This window comes from Oreochromis aureus, linkage group 20, assembly GCF_013358895.1.
Source record: "Oreochromis aureus strain Israel breed Guangdong linkage group 20, ZZ_aureus, whole genome shotgun sequence".
NCBI classification, from domain to species: Eukaryota; Metazoa; Chordata; class Actinopteri; order Cichliformes; family Cichlidae; genus Oreochromis; species Oreochromis aureus.
Genome location: NC_052961.1, coordinates 7882370 through 7905961, shown reverse-complemented (window position 1 = coordinate 7905961; position 23592 = coordinate 7882370). Strand labels below are relative to the sequence as shown.

The 23592-nt window shown below is 40.0% G+C and overlaps 1 protein-coding gene across 2 annotated transcripts in view; it reads left to right on the top strand.

The window, feature by feature from the left end:
* Positions 1-23592, top strand: part of LOC116321971 (formin-like protein 13) — a 54470-nt gene that overhangs the window by 3361 nt on the left and 27517 nt on the right. For both annotated transcript variants that reach the window (XM_031741919.2, XM_039603976.1), the window contains 6 exons: positions 155-312; positions 1654-1842; positions 2101-2710; positions 3007-3169; positions 11466-11577; positions 14238-14328. In XM_031741919.2, the coding sequence (XP_031597779.2) occupies positions 155-312; positions 1654-1842; positions 2101-2710; positions 3007-3169; positions 11466-11577; positions 14238-14328 (1323 nt within the window). The remainder of the gene's footprint in view (positions 1-154; positions 313-1653; positions 1843-2100; positions 2711-3006; positions 3170-11465; positions 11578-14237; positions 14329-23592) is intronic.

The window sequence follows — 23592 nt, the reverse complement described above, 5'->3', positions numbered from 1 at the left end:
TTATTGCTCTTTGAATTTAGACTCTTGATTGCAAACACTTAAGCTATAAAAATAAATGCAACAGCCTTGCTTTTACGTTTATACCATTTCATGTCATTCACTGATGGTTTCACAGTGACTCTTTTCATTGTCGTGATTCTCTCTTTTCGAGCAGATGATGGAGCTTATCAATAAGATAATTTATAGTAACATATACAATGATCCCGGAGAAGAAAATGCAGAATCCCATGAGCAATCTCAGGCACCACAGAGCATTCGAGAAGGGATGTTGTTGCTGCACAGGGGAGGCTTGGCATCATTTAAATGGATGAAGTATGTATGTCTACTTATTACTGAAACATTGCTCTCATAAAACAGCCACAGGACAAAATGACAGTTTTGTTAGTGATGAGAGGTTATTTGTCAGTAATATTTGTCGGCTACTAGTGTAGAAGTCAACAGCTTAAACCATTAATTTGGTCTTATACTGGGCCTGAGTGATCTCAACCCAACAGAGCACGATTTTCACTTTAAACTGCACAGAGATGGAAAAGCAAACAGCTTCAGTTGACAGTGCCTGAAGCATCTCGGGTGGAAGCCCAGCATTTAACGATGTTCATGGGCTCTACATTGACTCCAAAGAATTTTCATCCAAGTATTAAAAAATCCTCATAATTATAATTATGTGAGTTTGGACAAGTACATTTCAGCCTTCAAAAGTGGGGACTGTGTATAAGTACAATATGTGTCATTGTCGATAAAGTAATTGTATGTGTGTGGCGAGGCGTGATTGCGGATGCTGCTCGGGTGCGTTCGCCTCCCCTGAAGCGGTGCCGCAGACCACGCCCCACCACAATATGGAATAAAAAAAAAATGTACTGCATAATTGATCCCTTTTAATAAACTTTGAATCCTTGTAGCTCATACCACAAGCTAATTCTACGATAGTCTTGAGTTTCTTAAGTTTGACTTGAGTTTTATTTCAGTTTTACAGTCATACAAAATGATTACAATATTTCTGAACCCCGAAATGTTTATCCAACCAATTCTAGTCCATAATCCTCCATTCCCCCATTACCCAAGAACGTTGGATCACTGCATATGCAAGTAAAGCTTAATCAAAATCATGTTTGCAATTGCCTTAAACTTTGCCCTACAGCTGAGGAATGAAAAACGAATCCTTTTGTGTCAGAATCCAGACATATGCTGCAAAGTAAAGTCAGCGCATTCAATTAATCTCGGAATAAGGAGAACGTATTCATTGTTAGAGAGCAGTTTTAAGTGTATTCCTGAATAAATCTATGCTTTCATTTTGATTTTTGATGGAAAATTGATACAATCTTTGAGTCAGGTGTTACATTCACTCGCTTCTTTTATCGAAAGCCTCTTATCTGTTATCTTCAGTTAGAAAAGTTCCTCTAACTGAACCTTTCCTGGATTTGAGTCTACAGCTGGCTCCTCCTCTATGTTTCCTCATACATGACCCATTACTAGGCAGATGAGCTTATCTTAGAATACATCCAGGCTGGGTGTTTTATATTTCTAGCTGCTGTTTTATATTTTTTATATTTTATACTTCTCTTTCTTCAAAAACAGTAGACACCGGTAAATTGCATACATTATAATATATCTAAAGCTTACACTAAACATAACTCCTTCTCCATTTTATTCCAGATATGAGGCCCAGCTCCATCCAGGCCAACTAACACTGGTCCCGCTGAGATCCTGGGGCACCACAGATGGCGAGATGACACCCTCGGTGCCTGTTTCCACTGTGATTCACCTGTCAGACGGTGACACCAGAGTGCAGAAACTTAACGACTCTGACACTTTCAGTCTAATCACCCACAAAAATGAGTACCAGTGAGTGAGTTTTATTAAGATGTGGAAATATAACAAAAGCAAGCAGCTAATGAACTCTGTCACACCAGCTGTAGTTCTTGTCAAATTAATTATCTGCCTTGCACAAGCGGGTATTGTTGATCAAAAGTCTATTTGTGCAATGTGTTCATTTTTACTGTAACAGTTTGAGTGATAATATTATAAAAGGAGTCTGGGATCATTAATTACCACACTTATGTCATCTAAATAAGTTAGTTAGGTTTTGCTTATTTATTGCAGATTTAAGGTGCCAGATGAAACAGATGCCCTGGGGACTGTGCAACAGGAACGGGACGCATGGGTCAAAGCAATTGACAAACTGTGTTCAGAGTGGAAAAGGAAGTCCAAGATGTTCATGGAACAAAAGTCCTTTCGACACGTGAGCATACCCGAAGACACAGAGGACAACGATACAGATCTCGAGTCCAGTGGTGAATTTGGTGCTGGCAGCATGACTTATCCTCCAGCTGATAATAAAAATGCAGATCCACCCCTGAGTGATGGAGATAATTCATCAGCTCAGCAAACCCATCCACCAGCTGATCACACAAACCCTATTCCTAAACCTCGCAGGAAGAATTCTCCCCAAATAATCACACCTCAGGTCTCATCACCACCCTCTCCCAGTCGTATTGCTCCGACATCTCCCACCCCCCTTCCACCCAGTCCCCGTGCTATCCTTCCACCCCCTCCCGTGGTCCCAGAGTCTCCTGCCCAAGAAGCAGGCTCTTTAATCGTGAAAGGGCCCCCTCCCCCAAGCATCCCGGCTCCTCCACCTTTACCCCTCAACCTAAATTCAAAAAAAGCATGCACCAAGGCTTTCCACTGGGATCTTATTAGCCCAGACAAGGTAAAACTGTCTCCATTCATTACAAGTCATTGAATTATCATATTTTCAGAGCCAAGTATAGCACTTACAAAGGCTCCCATTAGTGTGAGTCTTTCATATTTAAATGACATGTTTTATTGTTTCGGCAAAAACAGAAAGGTCAGTTTCAGCTTGGTTTTTCTTCATCATTGCTGTGAATTGTTCTTTGTTTTGTCTGTCAGTTATTTCTTCTCAAGTGCTGTTCTTTTGTAATATTAGCATTGATTTCCTCATAAAATTAAATTGTTGCAGTACTGAATTAATTTGTTTGTTGGCAGATTGCAAAATCGTTCTGGATACAGGAACGCATGGGGAGGGTTGAAATCGACACATCACTCTTACACAACCAATTTGCTGTTAAAGATCTTGGGACGTTTGGTGTTGTTGAGCCAAATAATACCCAGCATATTATGCTGAACCAGAAGATTGCACACAACTTCAGTGAGTACAATAAATATGTCTGTGACTTTTGACGTGAAGCTGCTCATAAATATTGCCAAAGGAAACATATAATTTTCAGCATTTTAAGAAGAAGATTAGATTTCCTCTGCAAAATAATAAGTATCATTTCCATGCTGTAATGAAAAGCCATTCTTCCGGATTAAGTCAAATAAAGGAGCTTATTTCTCCAGTGAATTAGAAATTAGAACGTGTGTTTACACAACCACCAGAGGGAAGCACTACACAGAAAGAGCAGCCTCTCTGCAGAAACAGCATTATTGTCAGGAAGTCCTTTGAATTTTTTATAAATTCGACTTGTATGCCCAGTTAAGAGAAAGCTGACCTGACAACTTTCTTTCAGGGTTAAAAATGCTGCGAGTGTTCTCTCTTCAAATAATAGTTGAGACACATTTTGTGCAAAGCACATATATGATCTGTATTTGTGTCTGCAGGGGGCAGTATGTCACCAATCCAGCGGTGACATGACTGCCCATGGACTCTGCAGAGTGATTGTGGACTGGAACATATTCTATTTCTCATCTAATGGCTTTTCACTTTTGATTAACTGAGTGTATGTGGCTTGTATATTTCAAGAGCCATGCCAGGGGAGAACATTTCAGAAGCTTCCTCTCACAGGTCCTCCAAGTAGCACAGTTACCGTGAACCGATACAGATGTGGTGGTGGGCTGCTAAATGGAATCAGCATGAATGTGCAGACTGGCAACATAATTAGAGTTCACATATTCATAAAATATGGATAGGGGATCTGAGCGACAACAGCAGTGATTTCCTGCCTTGATACAGAATACTGTATCAAGGGCTCCTCCCTGACCTGGAAACTTTGATTCTGTCAGGCGCAGGAGCTGAGAGATGAGAGCCCGAAGGCAACTCAAGGCCATGCATCTTTTTGCTGCAAGCTTTAAAAACATTTGACGAACAAGGAAAAGCATCTGCCTTTCAGTTCCTATTTATTTGGTCCTATTAATACCACTATTGAAAGTGTCATTTTTACTACAAAAAATTAAAAAGTTCAAAATGTCACTTAAGTGAAAGCGATAAGTATATTCTCAGGAAAGAAAAGTGGTTGTGCATGTGTGTTTTGGTTTTCTGTTACTGGATTATAGTTATTAATACAAGAGTGTATAAGTGTAGAATATATATGAAACATTGGTGTAGCCTCCATGATGTCATACATTGGTTTGTGAAGCCTTGATTTGAAACTGTCACCAGAAGTGAGCACGTATGGAGAGCAGAGTGAAATGCTAACTATCGCCAGCTTGTCTGTAAGATAGACACAGATACCTGCTAATTAGTGCTAATCAGTTTTGGGCAAGCTACTTTGAAAAAGTAATTAGTTATAGTTGCCAGTTACTTCTTCCAAAAAGTAACTGAGTTACAAATGAGTTACAATATTATAAAAGTAACTAATTACCAGGAAAAGTAACTTTAAAAAAAGTTTAAATATGTAAAAGAATTTTGATCCCATCTTTAGTAAAATACTAAAATATAAATTAGTAAATATACTTGAACATACTAAAGTGCATATTCAATTGTTTATTATAAAACTGAATATATAATTGAAATAAATGAGCCCTCAGTCGAAGGAACTAACAGGAAACACTGAACACTAAAGTACTGGGTATCTATGTATTTGGAAAAAGTCTTTCTGCTTGGTGGGCCTACTTCTTCTTGGCTGGTATCTTGGAAATAAGAGACTTGAAGAAATCTCACTAGACTGTTGATAAAGGCAGCATGTTCTCGACAACGTACTTGGCTATCAGTCTGTTCTGTGCTACAGATGTTTGCGGAGAAGAGAAATCAAGCTTAGACTGTTAGATGGCGTCGCTCCATCTCTGTTATTTGCTGAGCTGATGATAGCCTCACCTGGGTTTGGTCTGCGCCTGCTAGCATCAACACCGTCGTTACTGGTGACTAGCTTTGTTGCGGCTGTGACATTGAGAGGTGCAACAAAACTAGTCGAATTGCTTACAACTGATGTGGAAAAGCACTTTGTTCCAGGGCATAAATCACATTTCACATAGAGATTCTTGACGTTTCTCTCTTTGAGAGAAAAATAATGTCTGGACTTCCACTTAAAAAAATGCTACCTTTGAATTATCTGGGATCTCCATGACTGTGCCTCTGTCTGCCTTTTCGTTTATGAGTGCTCACTATGTTTGTATGTGAACACTCGCCCAAGTCTACCTCTGGTTGGTTTAGCATGACTACTTCACTCTTCATCAGCCAATCAGCAGCACTCATGCGATTGTTTTGCACCCCCCCCCCCTAGCTCCCAGTAAGATGAAGACAGCTTCAACCCATTGTGTGCCAAAAAATTGTCATGTGTAAAGGTAATGGCATTGTAATCATAGAAGAAGTAATTTGTTAGATTACCCATTACTGAAAACAGTAATCCCGTTTATTTTAATGCTGTTATTCCCATCACTGGTAACCAGTATGGTAACCACTGATCTATCAATCACTCCATTTTCTGTGCAGTTTAAGCAGAGATGCCCCACATAATCACCTGAAAAACAGTTGAGAGGTACAGTTCAGTAAATACACTATGAAACTTTATTAGATGCACATTATTAGTCCTGGGTTGGATTTCCCGTTACCTGAAGATCTGCATAGATTCAACAAGGTTGCTGGAAACATTCCTCAGACATTTTGGCCCATATTTACGTGATAGCATCACACAGTGGCTGCAGATTTGTCAGCTGCACATCGATAATGTGAACCTCCTGTTCCACCACGTCATGAAGTGCTCTATCAGGCTGAGATCTGGTGACTGTAGAGAGCATTTGAATGCAGTGAACTCACTGCCATGCTCAAGAAACCAGTTTGATGATATCTAAGCTTGGTGATGTGTATCATCATGCTGGAAGCAGACATTGGAAGATAGGTACATGTTACCATAAAGGAATGAGCATGATCAGCAGCATTCCTAGTGTGGTGGTTAAACATTTCTTGGTTGGTACTAAAGAGTCCAGAGTGTGCTAAGAAAATGTCTCACACACTATTGCACTGCCACTAACAGCCTGACTGTCAATCCTATAATCTAGTAATTGGAAGGTTGGTGGTTCGATCCCTGACTGCTTCAGTCTGCATGCTTAAGTATCCATGGGCGAGATACGGAGAGCACATCCACTGGAGTGTGAAAATTAGAAAGAAAGCACTTAGGTGTAGAAAAAAAGGTGCTTGTGAATGAGAGATGTTAGATTCAATATAAGAACTGGTCCATGGATCCAAGATTTCCTGTTGTTTACACCAAATTCAAACCTTCCCAGGCATCTTATTTTGTCCAGTTTAGGTGAGTCTATGTTAACTGTAACCTCTGTTTCCTGTTCTTAGCCGACTGGTGTGGTCTGGTGCTGTTGTAGACCATCTGCTTCAAGGTTTGATGTGTTGTTTGTGCAAGGATGCTCTTCTGCATATTTATGTTGTAGCGAGTGGTTATTTTAGTTACTGTTGCCTTTTCATCAGCTCGAAGCACTCTGGCCATTTTCCTCTGACCTCTAGCAGGAACAAAGTATTTTCTTCTTGATAACTGCTGCACACTGGATATTTTCTCCTTTTCAGACTATTCTCTGTAAAGATAGAGATGGTGGTGTAAACATCGCTGTAGGTTAGCATTTTTTGAAATACCAACAGCTATGCCATATTTAAAGTCACTTAAATTGCCTTTTATCCCCATTTTGAAGCTCAGTTTGAACTTCAACAGGTCGTCTGGGCTAAATGCATTTAGTTGCTGACTTTGCAAAATTTTAACCTTTATAAAATTCTAAAGGGTGACTTAAAAAAATCACCATTTTCTATTTGGTAAATGAAATGTAAGAATAAATAGATGTGTTTATGTAACTGCAAAACATTATTTTTGTGCTGTAACTTTGGTTTCAGTTTTATGACTTTGCTTTGGCTTTATCTCACAACACTGGATGTTGTGGCTCATCTGTAAATAGTATTTTATGGTCGCAGTGGGCCACAGTGGAGCCAAATTTGACACTTTGGATCTATATCAATGCATTTAAATTCTTGTATTGTGTAAGCCTTACATCTGAACTGCAGTGATATATGAGTAACATAAAATGATAATACCGAAGAAAGAGCATCGTGAGAAGTAATGGTTAATTACCTTTGCTGCACTGCTGCATTTTGTATCTGACTTTGAGGCACATTTTAAACACCGAGTTTTGTTTTTGTAATTTAGAACAGACTTAGTCCAGAGGTGATTTCTGCCTGTTTAAAAACACATGATCTCCACCCAGATACATAAAACGGAATAATTTGGGAATCAGACTTCTCTTTCTTTCTGTCCCTCTCTATCCCATCGCATCCGTTCCTGCCACCCCCAACACACATGCACACATAAGCAACATGCCCCTCCCGCTCTTGTTTGCATGTTTATCACCAAAACCTGCCTAAATTCATGCTGTTTATTCGTCTCATATCTCATTCTTCGCCACACTATTTATTCATCTGATCCCATTAAACCGGGAGCCAGTGTGCATGCAAAGTCTCACTTTCTTTTTACAAAGCCAGGAACACCTCACCTCAGTAGACAGTGAGACTCCACCTCAATATAATAACATCCCAGATATGTGATCAATAATTAATTAACAAACCCAGAAGTGATAATTAGCATTAGACATACATTGGCTCCCTTACTGTATCCACAGTGCCTTTAAAAACAGTATGGTGTTTGCAGTTACGCACTGAGGCAGATGGAACTAGACAGCTTGAGCAGGTGGTTGTGTTACTATTGTTTTGTGTTTTTGAGGGGTTTAATATGGTAATCAGCATGATCCTTATGGGCAAGCCGGAACATCAGCTGCATCAAGCGTGCATAGAACAATGCTGCATTGATCTGTGTACTTGCGCACTGCATTTAAGTACTCTACAGAAACTCAGTGGACCCTTCACAGCAAGATTGCAGCTCATATTGATTTTTTTTTTTGCATTCTTTTGAAAAATATCTTTAGAGCAGATGAAGGACGCTGATACAAGGTTTGTCTGTGAATGTGTGTTAGGAATTTCTGAATGCTAATAGCCGTGACTCCTCTCTGCATGCCACCACAATGTTTAAATAAATTATAAAAGATTCTGAATGTTATCATACAGAATGGTTTATTCCCAGGTCAAGTGTTGTTTTTGATGTGAAAGATGGACCCACAGCTTTCAATACTCTTTGTAGTGTGTTGCCCAGTTGCTCCTGGTCTAAGCACTGATTTGGGCCCCATCAAGAGCCTTCAGCTTTCAGGCCTCTCCTCTGTGGAACCAGCTCCCAGTTTGGTACTGGGAGACAGACACCCTCTCTAGCCTTAAAGCTTTCAGGTCTAGATCAGGTGACTCAGAATCCTCCCTTATTTATGCTGCAATGTGTTTGTGTACCACTCTGTATTTAATTGTTAGTTGTTAGTAAATGGCTCTCTTCCACAGTGTGTCTGTGTGTCTTGGGGCATGTGACCTCCTTCTTCCTGTTAAAAAGGAGTTCTTCCTTCCCACTATCTCTTGCTCACAAGGAGTTGCCACTGTATTATAGTTATTTTCCTTACACTATAAACCATCTTGAGGTGACTATTGTTGTGATTTGGCACTATATAAATAAAGCTGAATTGAACTGAATCCATTGGCTTGAGGGATTGTTGGCTGAATGGTAAAAATAATGTGAAACTGCTTTGTTCTGTACACATTTTGCTTCAAGTGAATATTTGTTCAAAAATAATATTAACTATAAACAATAAAGCTACCAGATAACTGGTGAGATAATAGAAGAGGAGTAAAAAGTGCCATATGAAATGGGGTAGAAGCAGAAAGTAGCATTAAATGGAGATGCTCCAAGTACCTCAAAATTGTACTGAAGTAATGTGATAGAGCTATACAGTTCCATAATTAGATGAGATCCATTGCGGATTTGTATGATCAAAGTGCAGTTCTGTTTAGATTGTGTGTCCGACTCATATGGTTATTTACCTTGAGAGCCCCACTGCATGCTGCCTATTTAATGACTGAAAATGTCGCACTCCTAATTAAAAGTACACCTGTGGCTTCATGCACCCGATGGGATACGCTCTCCATCTCCATACTCTAATTTGCCAGGGCATTGCCCAGTTTGTCTGAGTGCCAGCCAACAAAGGGCTTAATTTGCACTTGTGTGTGTGTGTGTGTGTGTGTGTTTCAGGCTAGATGAGACAGCCTAACCCTTACTCACGAGGAGACTAGTAGTTCTTCAAAATTGTTTTGGATGTTTGATGTTATGATTCGTCCTCTGTTGGTCCTGGTAAGGGAATTACTGTCTCAAGTCTTTAATGTCAAGGATTTAGAGACGTGATGATTACAGCTTTGTACCTCAGTGCTCCTCATTTAACATGATGAGCCCATTTTTAATCAGTTTGATGGTTTAGATTCAGCAGTTCAACTACTACTTCGGACTGCAAATGTTGAAAGTCACCCTTTTTATGGACAGTTGTTTAGAGTTACATAAGATTGACACCAGTTGCATCGTATGCCTGCAAGCAGCGGCCTAGCTTATCCTACGACTGGCTACATGCTGGAGGCAGTTGAATAGCTAGCCTAGCTGTCTCTAAGAATAGCAAGGGGGGCTTTTCAACTTTTCAATTATTGCTTTAATTTAATTTTTTTTTAACATATTGTTTTGTGGACTTGGAGAAGGCATTCAAACGTGTCCCTCGGGGGGTCCTGTGGGGGGTGCTACAGGAGTATGGGGTGTCTGGCTCTTTGCTACGGGCCAGTCAATCCTTATACAACCGTTGCAAAAGCTTGGTCCGCATAGCTCCGCCAGGGCTGCCCTTTGTCACTGATTCTGTTCCTAATTTTTATGGACAGAATTTCTAGGCGTAGCCAAGTGGTGGAAGGCTTTCACTTGGGTGGTCTCAGAATCTCACCTCTGCTTTTCGCGGATGATGTGGTTCTGTTGGCTTCATTGGGTGATGGCCTCCAGCTCGCCTTGGAACGGTTCGCAGCTGAATGTGAAGCGGTGGGAATGAGAATCAGCACCTCCAAATCTGAGGCAATGGTCCTCAGCCGGAAAAGGGTGGAGTGCCCACTCCGGGTCAGGGACGAGTTCTTGCCCCAAGTGGAGGAGTTTAAGTATCTCGGGGTTTTTGTTCACGAGTGACGGGAGAAGGGAGCGAGAGATCGACAGATGGATTGGTACCGGTCTGTTGTGGTGAAGAGAGAGCTGAGTGTAAAAGCAAAGCTCTCAATTTACTGGTCGATCTACGTCCCTACCCTTACCTATGGTCACGAGTTTTGGGTAGTGACCAAAAGAACGAGATCGCAGATACAAGCGGCGGAAATGAGCTTCCTCCGAAGGGTGGCTGGCCTGTCCCTCAGAGAAATGGTGCTCCTTCACATCGAAAGGAACCAGTTGAGGTGGTTCGGGCATCTGACAAGGATGCTTCCTGGGCGCCTCCTGGGTGAGGTGTTCCGGGCATGTCCCACCGGGAGGAGGCCCCGGGGCAGACCCAGGACACGCTGAAGAGATTATATCTCTCGGTTGGCCTGGGAACACCTTGGTGTTCCCCCGGACAAGCTGGATGAGGTGGCTGGGGAGAGGGATGTCTGGGCTTCTCTGTTTAGGCTGCTGCCCCCACGACCCGGCCCGAGATAAGCGGAAGAAGATGAATGGATGGACATATTAAAAGAGCAAAATACAATCCACTATTAAGTGAATGTTAGAGGTAGAGGTGTGTGCACATTTTAGAACAAGCCATTATACTAAAGATAAACTGCTGTTGCAGTTTCATATACCAGCAGCCAAACATGAGAGTGGTATCGATCTTTTCTACCGTTGAGAGAAAATGTGTGAACAGATTTCTCAGACGATCAAACTATTTGGTCAGCATGTCTTAAACAGCATGTTCAGCACTCAGAATCGAGGCTTTCTGTTACTTAGCCTCATAACATATTGAATTAAAATTGCCAAATCAGAGCCCGTATGTCAGACCGGCTTAAGTGAGTGTATTTTATAGAATTCACTGTTCATATTACATACATGTCTAAACGCTGATGCTCATAATGAAGTCTTCTCACAGCTACTGAATTATGCAGAGGCATTTCCTATAAAAAAAAATCACATCAGCTTTGACTTGATAGAATGCAAATTTGTGCATTTCCCTTAGGCATTTGGAAGAAAGTAATTAAGCAAAGGACCCTTTGTCTTCAGAATGCTTTTTGAGTCATTTCATCGCAGGATAAGAGGACTATCTGTCAAGAGAAAAGCTTTCATGTACCATTGAGTGTGTTGACTTTTTCTAATCTATTGTTCTCCTAGACATTTTCCTCAAAAGTTTTCCGGTGCAACCGGGAGAGCTGAAGGACAAACTGTTCATCATTAATGAGAAAGATGGAGGCCTGTCTGATGAGCACATCACCTCTCTGAGGAGGTATGACTTGGTGCCAAAAAAACGCTGATTTGTATTCACTCCTTATAGTGTCACAACTGAAGCTGAGAGGTGAACATCTTTTTGTGCCCAAGTCCGTGGGCGGTTGATGTGTGTTTTCATTGGCAGAGGTAAAGCCTTTGGAAACTAGATGCTAAACAAATCATCAACGGGGATGTGGGTCCATGTTACTGCCAGGACAATGTGAAACAGGGGAAACCGCTGCCAATTCATGTGAGGAAGACACACGGCAGTATTCACTGTGTTTTAATACTAAAGAGCAGATGCCAGAACCTTTTACAAGAGCAGCTCACTAATAAAAGTTTTATCTCGGGTTATTTGCAGAGATGGAAACTATTGACATGCCCTCAGGAATAAAACACAGCAAGTGGGTAAAATGCTTCCTGATTCTTACCTGCAGTTTACTTAGTGACTCTGTGTGCTGACCTCCTGGAAGGCAAAACTGATCTAATGTACTGTGGGGACGGCTTTATATATTCTGTGAAAACATAATATATATTTTAATGCGTGGTGGCGTCGTCCTGAGGAATACAATCTTGAAAGAACCACTCCCAACAGGTGCTGCAATATTGATGACCGGTGCTACTCTGGTGGCACATAGGCGGACTCGTGAGAAGGCGGACGTCTATGGTTTGAGGTCAGAACTCACAGGAATGACAGAAGTAGGAAGCCCAGTTTAAGACGAGAGAGAGGTTCAAATTCAGTGCAAGCGAATAAATGGCTCTTCCCATCAACGTCTCGCTGCTTTATAGAAGCTGACGAGGAGCATCAGCGTTACTTGGCTTTTAATCACTCGTCTTTCCCCAGGCTACTAGAAATCAGTCTAATGGCATCGCTTCATGGGGACAAGCAAGGAAACATGTGATGAGATACCTGAACAAAAGTACACATGACAAAAAAAGAAAATGTAACATAAAATTTTAAAGTCAGTCTAAAGGTCTAAATGTATGTATCCTTTTCTGATGCTTAAACAACGACTGATATTAGAGATCGCTGCACTTGATATGTTTTTACCTTTTTGACATGGCGACACGTCATATTCAACTGTTTACTCTTTTTTTTAAGTTAATAAGTTAAAATAATTCTCAGGTTCATACAGTATTAATATTCTCAGTCAAAAGTCGCTCTAAAGTTCACACCCTGGCCATACTAAGACATATCTCTATCAAAATAAAAACAAAAGACTATAAATATGTACAGCTGACACAGTGTTGTTAACCAGTAGAAAATAAATTCATAGCTCCACATACAGCATACTGTTTGAGGATGGGCGCTTTTTCCCCTTAGCAATAAAATATTCACTGTGGCACAGAAAAAGATATCAGTTCTGGAATGAAAATTTCTGCTTTTGATTGTTGCCAAGGTTTTCTTCATTCTTGATTTTAAGTTGTTTTTTTTTTTTTAATTTTTCCATGTTCTATGATTTTTTTTTGTTCATTTTTAATAAGAAAACTATAAACTCTGTTATTTGTTTGATGAACTGTCACCACTCTTACCTAATGCTTGCACTGGGAACTATATACGCATTAGGTGGACATATTGCAGCTCCACGTGTGGACGATATAAGGGTGTATTTGGTGACAGCACCATATCAACTTAGAAAAAACATCTGCCTCTGTTCAGTTTATATATAATTTCTGATTGCTGTCAGTGGCCAGAAAAGTCAATTTCTAAACATTTATTGACCTTGGACAATGAACAAATTACTAAATAAATTGACTTAATCTTCATTAATTACACTTGCCTGTCAGATTTAACCACATAGCTTATCTTTTATCTGCAGTTCCTGAACACATTATGACTAAAAGACACAAGGCACATAAAAAGCAAACAAATCAAACATCAAATTTTGTAAAGGAATGTACGTGATATGAATGTAGGTGAGAAAAATGTGTAAAATTGATTTAAAAAGAGAGGCATAAAAGCCTAACAAGACTAACTGTCCCAGAGGATGACACACACATACAGGCAAATATGAAAAAAGGGAAATGAACATAGACATCTCATATGACATATGGCATATAAGCCCAGAGGCAAAAAATAAATACATAAAAAAGAAATCAGACATCACATCGGCACTGTTGTTTTTCCAGCAGCAGCAGATTTCTACAGGATGTTGCAGCAAGTCTCCCAAATCAGCTGGAACTTATTTTCCAACCACGTAGGAAAGAAAAGACTGATTGGCAAATTCACATAAAATTGAAGGACCCAGACTATTACAGCCCTCTAAACGGGCTCCGTATTTATCCACCAGATGAATATTAATGACTAAATAAGCATCGAGTTTTAAGAATATATTTAGGTATTACTGATTACAAATTAAACTCTAAAGACTCGGCTAATCTGAGGTATCAGGACTATGTGAGTGTGGTTTGATTAGACCGGACAGACAGAGAGCAGACAAGTGATTGATTAAAGCTCAAAAGAGTATGAAATCACCTTTTCAGAACTAAGCCTCAGGGGACAAAGGGGGGAAATAGCAGGACAATGATATACTCAAAAAATGTTTCAAACTGTTGTTTGGCAAGAAATGGTATGTTCACTGTGAAGCCATGTGATTTGGCATTTTAACAGGTAAATAGCATCACCTGTGGTGAACAGCAAACATTTTCTTCTTATTTATTTATTGTTTTATGTTTAAGGTATGTCCCCACCATGGAAGATGTGGAAATGTACAAATCCTACAAAGGACCTGTAGCTGAACAGCATATTGTGGACCAGTACATGATGGAGGTACAATTTTCAGTTACATGTATCATCTTCATATGCAATTAAAAGTTAGGTATACAAGCTCATAACATACAAGCTCGCTAACATAAAACAACAGAAAGGGTTACAATAAGCTGCAGGCCTAAAACATCAGTGTTCAATAAAATAAACTTGCAAGCTGTAGCTGAGCAATTCACACACTGCATTTTAAATTGTACAAATTTTACCACTAAATTCATTACAAACCAGTTTTTGACATCATGCATTGACACTAAGCGTGACATTGTAGTTGCACCGAATGCAGTCTTATTTTACAAGTTGCACTTAAAATTTAATGAGAAACATGGGCTTGTGCTTCATTGACGGCCTTCTTCATCCTCGGTGGCAGGGGAGACTGCAGTCATCAAACTCCTTTCGAGGCGCAGCCTGTTTCATTGCTTTGTAGAAATCCTCACACACACACTCACACATGTGGATCATTTCTTTCTCTGTTTTCTGCTCTAATGCTGCAACGTTTCAACGACACATTTCTGATTTCTTGATTTTTTTTGCCTTTGGTTAAATGGCTAAAAATGAATTTCCACTCACAGGGAATGGAAATGGATAACAAACAACTGCATCAAAAACAGGAATACAGTTGAAAATATAATATAGTTTATAACAGTTTATTTTTTCAAGTTTGCAGGACCCAAGAGTGCTTAACACTACATTCAGTCGTCCACCCATTCACACACTGGTGATGGCAAGCTACATTGTAGCCACAGCTGCCCTGGGGCGCACCGACAGGCTGGCGGACTCTGGCGCTACCGGGCCCTCTGACCACCACCAGTAGGCAACGGGTGAAGTGTCTGTCCGAACCGGGGCTCGAACCGGCAACCTTCCGATTACAAGACGAACTGCCAACTCTTGAGCCACGATTGCCCCCTAACGCTGGTTACCAGAATGGTTTTCTGTCTATGTCTGTTAGCCCTGCGAAAGACTGGCAACCTGTCCAGGGCGTACCCTGCCTCTCGCCCTAAGACAGCTGGGATAGGCTCCAGCCCACTTACGACCCTGACAAGGAGAAGAGGACGGATGGATATTCCAATATATTGACAAATGAGACATAAACTGATTTTTCTCACATTTGTTATCTGAAGGGTGTTTCTCTCATCTTTACTTTATTTTTTAAAATGTATTAGTCCTTGTTGCTAATACTAATAGATCACCAAATAGCCAATATGCCAATTAACGAATACCTTGCGCTTACTTGCTAGGTGTCCCAGCACCACTTTTTGCTACCATCCTGACCACTTCTCAAGTAGTACAAGGTTGGAAAATAGTAAAGCAAGTATCTGATCAGCGACCACGTCAGTACCAACTTTCAGAAGTATCACTGAAAAAACTGTAGTGTTTTTCTGTGCATGCAATCCCTCCAAGTAGGGAATGCTATTGCACACACAGAAACATGCTGTGGAGCACACTGAAATGGAGCATTAAAGTTGATGGTGGGAGTGTCATTTCTCACTGAGCCTTCTCCCCTTTCCTGTGAACTTTACCTTAATGTGACCCCCCCATGCTGGGAGACTTGCTCTTGGTGCCCTGTACCTTAGCAGTGCTCTGGCCAACCGTGACGGGCAGCATCTGATGACTCTGTGCTTTATATTCTGTGTTGGAATAGCAGCCATACTACAGTTACAAAAAGAAGGATTGGTTATGCTGGGTTTTTTTAAAACTTACTGCAGTTTGTCTTTTCGATGCCCAAAGAAATACAAAGAAAAACATGACTTTTATTTAACCCAGTTTGAACTGGGATAGTCTAAAGCACTGATTTAGAGAATGATACAGGAGGCTGTTGGCTATCCCAGCTGGTTACTGGGTAACCAGTTTATCATAGACCAAATCAGACAGAACGAAAACCATTCACACTCAGATTTACACCTACAGCGATTTTAAAATCACCGCAAAACCAGTGAATGTCTTTATACTGCACCCACCCGGGCGGAAGAACGTGCAAACTGTAAACAAAAAAGGCAGCAGGATGAAAACCAGAATATTCCTGCATAACATAACAGTTAACTAACCAATGCACTAATTCTACCCTACTAGAATTACAATTACAAGAATTTAAATAGCAAATTTCAGATCTCACGATTAAAGCAGCATCCAGTGCATGCTCATTTAGCACTTTGCTGAGGAGAACTTGTTGAGTCACCTGCCTTCTCAGTCACACATCACGGCTGTCATGGCAGGCATCATCTGGTTATCACTTTCCAGCAAGGTTGGCAGTGATATGGTGGCTCAAGGTTGCAGCAGGGTTAGCAGATGAACAGCCAGAGCAGCCCACACTGCCACACAGGAATATTTGACAGTGTTTTTTTTAAAATGGGATTTCGTATGTAAGCCTGGGTTGAGTGGCAACACCTTCGCAAGCCTCATGTACTTCTGAAGGCTCTGAAGGCTCAAACCTCCATGCAGACAGGCTGGATTCTACTAAATAAATGAGAAAATCAGTTATATTTATTATTGTCAACTAACAGGTATTCAAACTAAAATACCATTAACTAATGTTCTGCAGGTTTTATTCATTCCAGACATCCACCCCATAAAATCCACCCATCCATCCATCCATCCAACCTCTTACGCTTATCCAATACAGAGTCATGGGGAAGCTGGAGCTTATCCCACAGGGACAGAGGGTACACTCTGGATAGGCCAAAAGACTGTGGCAGGGTTCACACAGAGAGAAAAGCTACCATTCGCTCTCGCATTCACACCTTTAGCCAATTCAGAATCAGCGGTGAACGTAACCTAAGGCCAGAGTACCCGCAGAGAACCCACGCAGACACAGGGAGAACATGCAAACTCCACACAGAAAGGCCCCAGCACCTTCTTTCTGTGAGCCAAACCAATCTAAAACACCGTGCCATCATAACACAATTTGAACATGTTTTCTATGCAAGACATGGGATAGTCAGTATTTATGCTTTTGCACCACACCTTGTACACACTTTACAACATGTGTGGTCTTCTGGTGCTTTATTGTATTTCGAAACTGAACATTATGTTGGAGCCTTCAAGCAACTGTTTAATTATTCTCTGTTTACGGAGTATCAATAAAACTACTTATTGGATCCAGCTGGAAGCAACAGTTTGGGAACCCCTGAGCTAATTTGCTCAATTTGTTGATTTCTGAAGTGAAAAGAAAATTCAAGCCCTGCAGCAAGCAGACATTAAAATGGAATACTCTTTGCACTGCTGTTATTTTATCTGTGAAACTTCAAAAGATCAGTAATTTTGGTGCATACAACAGTCACCTTTTGAAGCCAGTCTTTCTGTACTGAATTAGGAATTCCTCTTACCTTTCTTGAATAGCTCATGATGGATTAACAGTATGTAGGATTTTGAAGTATGCAGTGTCTTGAGTGACTGCAGGACATTTGCATTCAGAATGCACTGGTATTTAGTGAAATCCATTCTTTCCTTTATCCCTGCATTACTTCTTGTGCTACAGGCTGCTTGAAGCAGAATTTTCTACCCAGACATTTTTCCTCATCAGAAACTGTTTAGTTTCATTTTTCTACAAACATAACATTGGCGATTGTGGCCAACCCCCCCAAAACAAAAAAGCAACCCAATCCAACCCCCCCCAGTAACTAACTAAATTCTAACGTCACTTTTTCCTCAGGCATTGACTTTTGTGATTAGTGTGTGAGTAAGATTTCCCACTGAAAACTCTTTCATACACAAGCTGTTTGTTCATCAGTGCTGCACTGTGAAAAGAGGGCATTAGCACTATTGTGTCAGCATGACTCTTCCACAGCTCCTTTGCAGTCATTGTTCCCAATCATGTATTGACCTCTGTCGTTTCCCTTAACTGACACTTCATAATGGCGCTTTAAACAGCGGAAATAGGCTGCCGCAGAGATGACGTATTTTTGTACGGTAACCTGGAAGTTGGTATCACCTTGGTTCCCATGATAAAATAGTAAATGAGATTTTTTAATAAATAACAAATAATAAATGAGCTCTTGTGTTAATGACAAAATAAAACGTTCTGTTGGAAAAAAAGTTTTTGATGAAACTTTGTAAAATGTAAATAAGGTACTTTTGGCTGCTCCCTTATTTATTAAGTGGATGGATCTGCAGTTTGATTTTATACCCTTCTTGATAATATCCTCCCATTTATTCGGTTTTAGCACTGGCACATGAAGTAAGCCAGCTTATGAAGCTGAGCTTGTTTCTCTTTCCAATCTCAAACCCTTGATGTGTTAACCACTACACCATTAAAACATTAATATTTGGGGTATGTCATGGTTTGCGGGGCAGACCGTGTGGGGTGTGTGTGGAGGAACAAGGTGCGGACACAGACGAGAAGACAAAGTAAACTTAAACAAAAGGCGAGTCGTTTATTTTGGCTGATAAAACATGAATACTAAAATAAAGCAAAGGCAACGGGGCGTAAACTAACCTAAAAACTACACTGGGAAAATTAAACTATGATAACCGTGACTGAACTGTGATAACTATGGTGACAGACATGAACATGATTCAACCCAGGAACGTGCAAAAGAACTATGACCAACAAGTACATGAAACATGAACACGACCTGAGCAGAATCATGACATACATACAACTTGAGGTAACGTGGTGGGAGGAAACAGATGATTAAACACAGATTGAATGAAAAAGACAGACTAAAGACCCACATGGATGATTAGGGAAGTGGAAACACATGAGGGGAAACAGCTGACACACATGAACCTAATGAGGGGACAGGGGAAGTGAAACTAAATACAATAGACAAAGATTACCAGACTCTTTCAAAATAAAACAGGAAACATGAAGGACGGAGACATAATACTAACTTGACAACATGAACCAACAAGGGAGACTGGAACATAAGGGCTGACGACACGAAAGGATCTAGGTCAACAAAACAAACACTGAGAAACTATGAGCTTTAGGAATAACTAGATGAACATGAAGTAATATCAAAATACAAGAAGACTAAAATCCGAACTAATAACAGCAACAACAAGAACTAAATACATGTTCAATAATAATATAACTCAATAAATACCAAAATGAAGGCAAAATCCTGGGTCACAGACCGGGTATAAACAAACTACACTCTGGTCACATGACTTCAGCATCCCTTAACCTGGTAAGACCCAGGTTAAGGGTCTTAACCAGTTTTTGGAACTGAGATGTTTATTAACCCTTATAACAAAATCCTTTTTTTTTTTTTTTTGCTATATCATGTTCTGTATAATATATTTTTATTTTATATTTATTATATATTTTTTGTATCGCATTTGATAAATTGGGGGTTTATGGCAACTTTTCGTTAACAACGATGTTAATTTTAGTTTAAAAAAAGAGTTTTGTCCGTAACATTTTGAAATTATGGAAAGGATCATGTTGATGAGATAGAGGTCTCAGAAACTCAGGTATCAAATATGACACAAAGGGCATTATACGGTTAAGCTTCTGGGTTGGATATGATGACAAATGTGCCTAGAAACTTGTGCAGTTTCATTTAACAAAACTGCTTTTTTGGCACACCCAACATCTGGTAGAACGACAGAGCTAAGAAGTACAACATCTTTTACAATCCTTACACCTTTTCTAGGATTCAGTTAGTTTAGACCTTCTATCCACTGTTTAGATGTACCCACAGCTGCAAAGTTTTAAGCAAACATTATGAAAGTCTCAATTGTCATCTTACTAAGTAAACTGAGGCCAGAAACAATATCAGAAAGAGACGGGGAACCTAAAATCTATGGAGAATTTGGAAACAGCAAAGATGGTGGTAGAAAAACATTAATGTAGAAAGTAGATGTCTTTCTGAAAGTGCTGTAACTAAGTTTAAGAATATAATCCACCCACTGTTATCATCTTCAATGTCCTGTACCAACATAGAGCAGAGCAGCTATCTGAACGCTACTCCAACAGAGGTCGATTATCTTGTTAATAATTTTACCTCCTCACTACGTACGACTCTGGATACTGTAGCTCCTGTGAAAACTAAGGCCTCAAATCCAAAGTCCCTGACTCCGTGGTATAATTCTCAAACACGTAGCCTAAAGCAGATAACTCGTAAGCTGGAGAGGAAATGGCGTGTCACAAATTTAGAGGATCATCATTTAGCCTGGAGAAATAGTTTGTTGCTTTATAAGAAAGCCTCCGCAAAGCCAGAACATCTTACTATTCGTCACTGATTGAAGAAAATAAGAACAACCCCAGGTTTCTCTTCAGCACTGTAGCCAGGCTGACAAAAGTCAGAGCTCTACTGAGCCAACCATCCCTTTAACGTTAACTAGTAATGACTTCATGAACTTCTTCACAAATAAAATTTTTATCATTAGAGAAAAATTACCAATAATCATCCCACAGATGTAATATCGTCTACAGCTACTTTTAGTACCATCGATGTTAAGTTAGACTCTTTTCTCCAATTGATCTTTCTGAGTTAACTTCAATAATTAATTCCTCCAAACCATCAACGTGTCTTTTAGACCCCATTCCTACAAAACTGCTCAAAGAAGTCCTGCCATTAATTAATGCTTCAATCTTAAATATGATCAACCTATCTCTAATAATCGGCTATGTACCACAGGCCTTCAAGGTGGCTGTAGTTAAATGTTTACTTAAAAGCCATCTCTAGACCCAGCTGTCTTAGCTAATTATAGGCCAATCTCCAACCTTCCTTTCATATCAAAAATCCTTGAAAGAGTAGTTGTCAAACAGCTAACTGATCATCTGCAGAGGAATGGCTTATTTGAAGAGTTTCAGTCAGGTTTCAGAGCTCATCACAGCACAGAAACAGCTTTAGTGAAGGTTACAAATGATCTTCTTATGGCCTCTGACAGTGGACTAGTCTCTGTGCTTGTCCTGCTAGACCTTAGTGCTGCGTTTGATACTGTTGATCATAATATCCTATTAGAGCGATTAGAACATGCTGTAGGTATTAAAGGTACTGCGCTGCAGTGGTTTGTATGATATCTATCTAATAGACTCCAATTTGTTCAAGTAAATGAAGAGTCCTCTTCACCCACTAAGGTTAATTATGGTGTTCCACAGGGTTCAGTGCTAGGACCAATTCTATTTACATTATACATGCTTCCCATAGGCAGCATCATTAGAAGACATAGCATAAATTTTCACTGCTATGCAGATGACACCCAGCTCTATCTATCCATGAAGCCAGGTAACACACACCAATTAGTTAAACTGCAGGAATGTCTTAAAGACATAAAGACCTGGATGGCCGCTAACTTTCTGCTTCTTAATTCAGATAAAACTGAGGTTATTGTACTCGGCCCTGAAAATCTTAGAAATATGGTATCTAAGCAGATTCTTACTCTGGATGGCATTACCTTGGCCTCCAGTAATGCTGTAAGGAACCTTGGAGTCATTTTTGACCAGGACATGTCCTTCAACGCACATATTAAACAAATATGTAAGACTGCTTTCTTCCATTTGCACAACATCTCTAAAATTAGAAATATCCTGTCTCAGAGTGACGCTGAAAAACTAGTTCATGCATTTATTACTTCCAGGCTGGACTACTGTAATTCTTTATTATCAGGATGTCCTAAAAACTCGCTGAAAAGCCTTCAGCTAATCCAAAATGCTGCAGCAAGAGTCCTGACAGGGACTAGGAAGAGAGAGCATATTTCTCCTGTTTTGGCTTCCCTTCATTGGCTTCCTGTTAAATCCAGAATTGAATTCAAAATCCTGCTCCTCACATACAAGGTCTTAAATAATCAGGCCCCATCTTATCTTAATGACCTTGTAGTACCATATCACCCTATTAGAGCACTTCGCTCTCGCTCTGCAGGCTTACTTGTTGTTCCTAGAGTATTTAAAAGTAGAATGGGAGGGAGAGCCTTCAGTTTTCAGGCCCCTTTTCTGTGGAACCAGCTTCCAGTTTGGATTCAGGAGACAGACACTAGCTCTACTTTCAAGATTAGGCTTAAAACTTTCCTTTTTGCTAAAGCATATAGTTAGGGCTGGACCAGGTGACCCTGAATCCTCCCTTAGTTATGCTGCAATAGACGTAGGCTGCCGGGGATTCCCATGATGCATTGAGTTTTTCCTTTCCAGTCACCTTTCTCACTCACTATGTGCTAATAGACCTCTCTGCATTGAATCATATCTGTTATTAACCTCTGTCTCTCTTCCACAGCATGTCTTTCATCCTGTTTTCCTTCTTTCACCCCAACCGGTCGCAGCAGATGGCCCGCCTCCCTGAGCCTGGTTCTGCCGGAGGTTTCTTCCTGTTACAAGGGAGTTTTTCCTTCCCACTGTCGCTAAAGTGCTTGCTCATAGGGGGTCATATGATTGTTGGGTTTTTCTCTGTATTTATTATTGTGCGATCTACTGTACAATATAAAGCGCCTTGAGGCGACTGTTGTTGTGATTTGGCGCTATATAAATAAAATTGAATTGAATTGAATTAATGGGAAAAAATGCCTTTTAAAACCTTATTTTGGGGCAAAGTCATCAAAGCTTTGAAGTCTTTTTATATCAGATTTGGATTTTGTGATATTTTTATATTTAATTGACCATTTAAATTAAAGGTCATTTAAATATATCTTCAAATAATTGTATAAATGTGTCGAGATGGCTCACAATGGCTTCTTCTAGAACATCTAATGAATTAATAAAGTTGTACAATCGGTCGTCTTTTAGTCGCGATATATACTGTAGTTAGATGGCAAAACGGTGTCTTGTTCACTCTCTTTTATTGTAAATATAGAGTATGTGCACTGTATAATAAAGTGAATTAAAAGTCTGTTTACAGTATATAGTATACAGTTTAAGTGCCCAGCAAACATTTCCATGCTGTAAATACAGCTTTACAGAGCAGCTTGCAAAGCAGCAGAGTCTTGTCTTTGCTGTTGACAGTTGGAAATGGTCTGGTTATCTGCCTTACAGCTCTGAGTAATCACTTCCCTCTCAGGATGCTTGTGGACATAAGAGTGGCATCCTCGAAGCACATTTTCCATTGAGGTAAAATATATTAGGGATGAAGCGTAGGTATTTTTCTTAAAATAAATCAAATCCTACTCATGCTGTCTGTGTTGTCATACTCTTATATATAGCAGTCTGTCTCGCGCTACACTGTATAGGAGGTTTTATCTGGTGTATGTATGAAAGCTGGCTATTTTTCACAAAGCTAAAGTGTGCTGTCTCACAGTAGAAAAGTTGCAATGTTTTCGTTTTTATAATCAGATTTGCTGAAGATGAAAGTTTCATCTTGTGAGTTTTAGAAAATGTTGTCAAAATACCTGAAAATC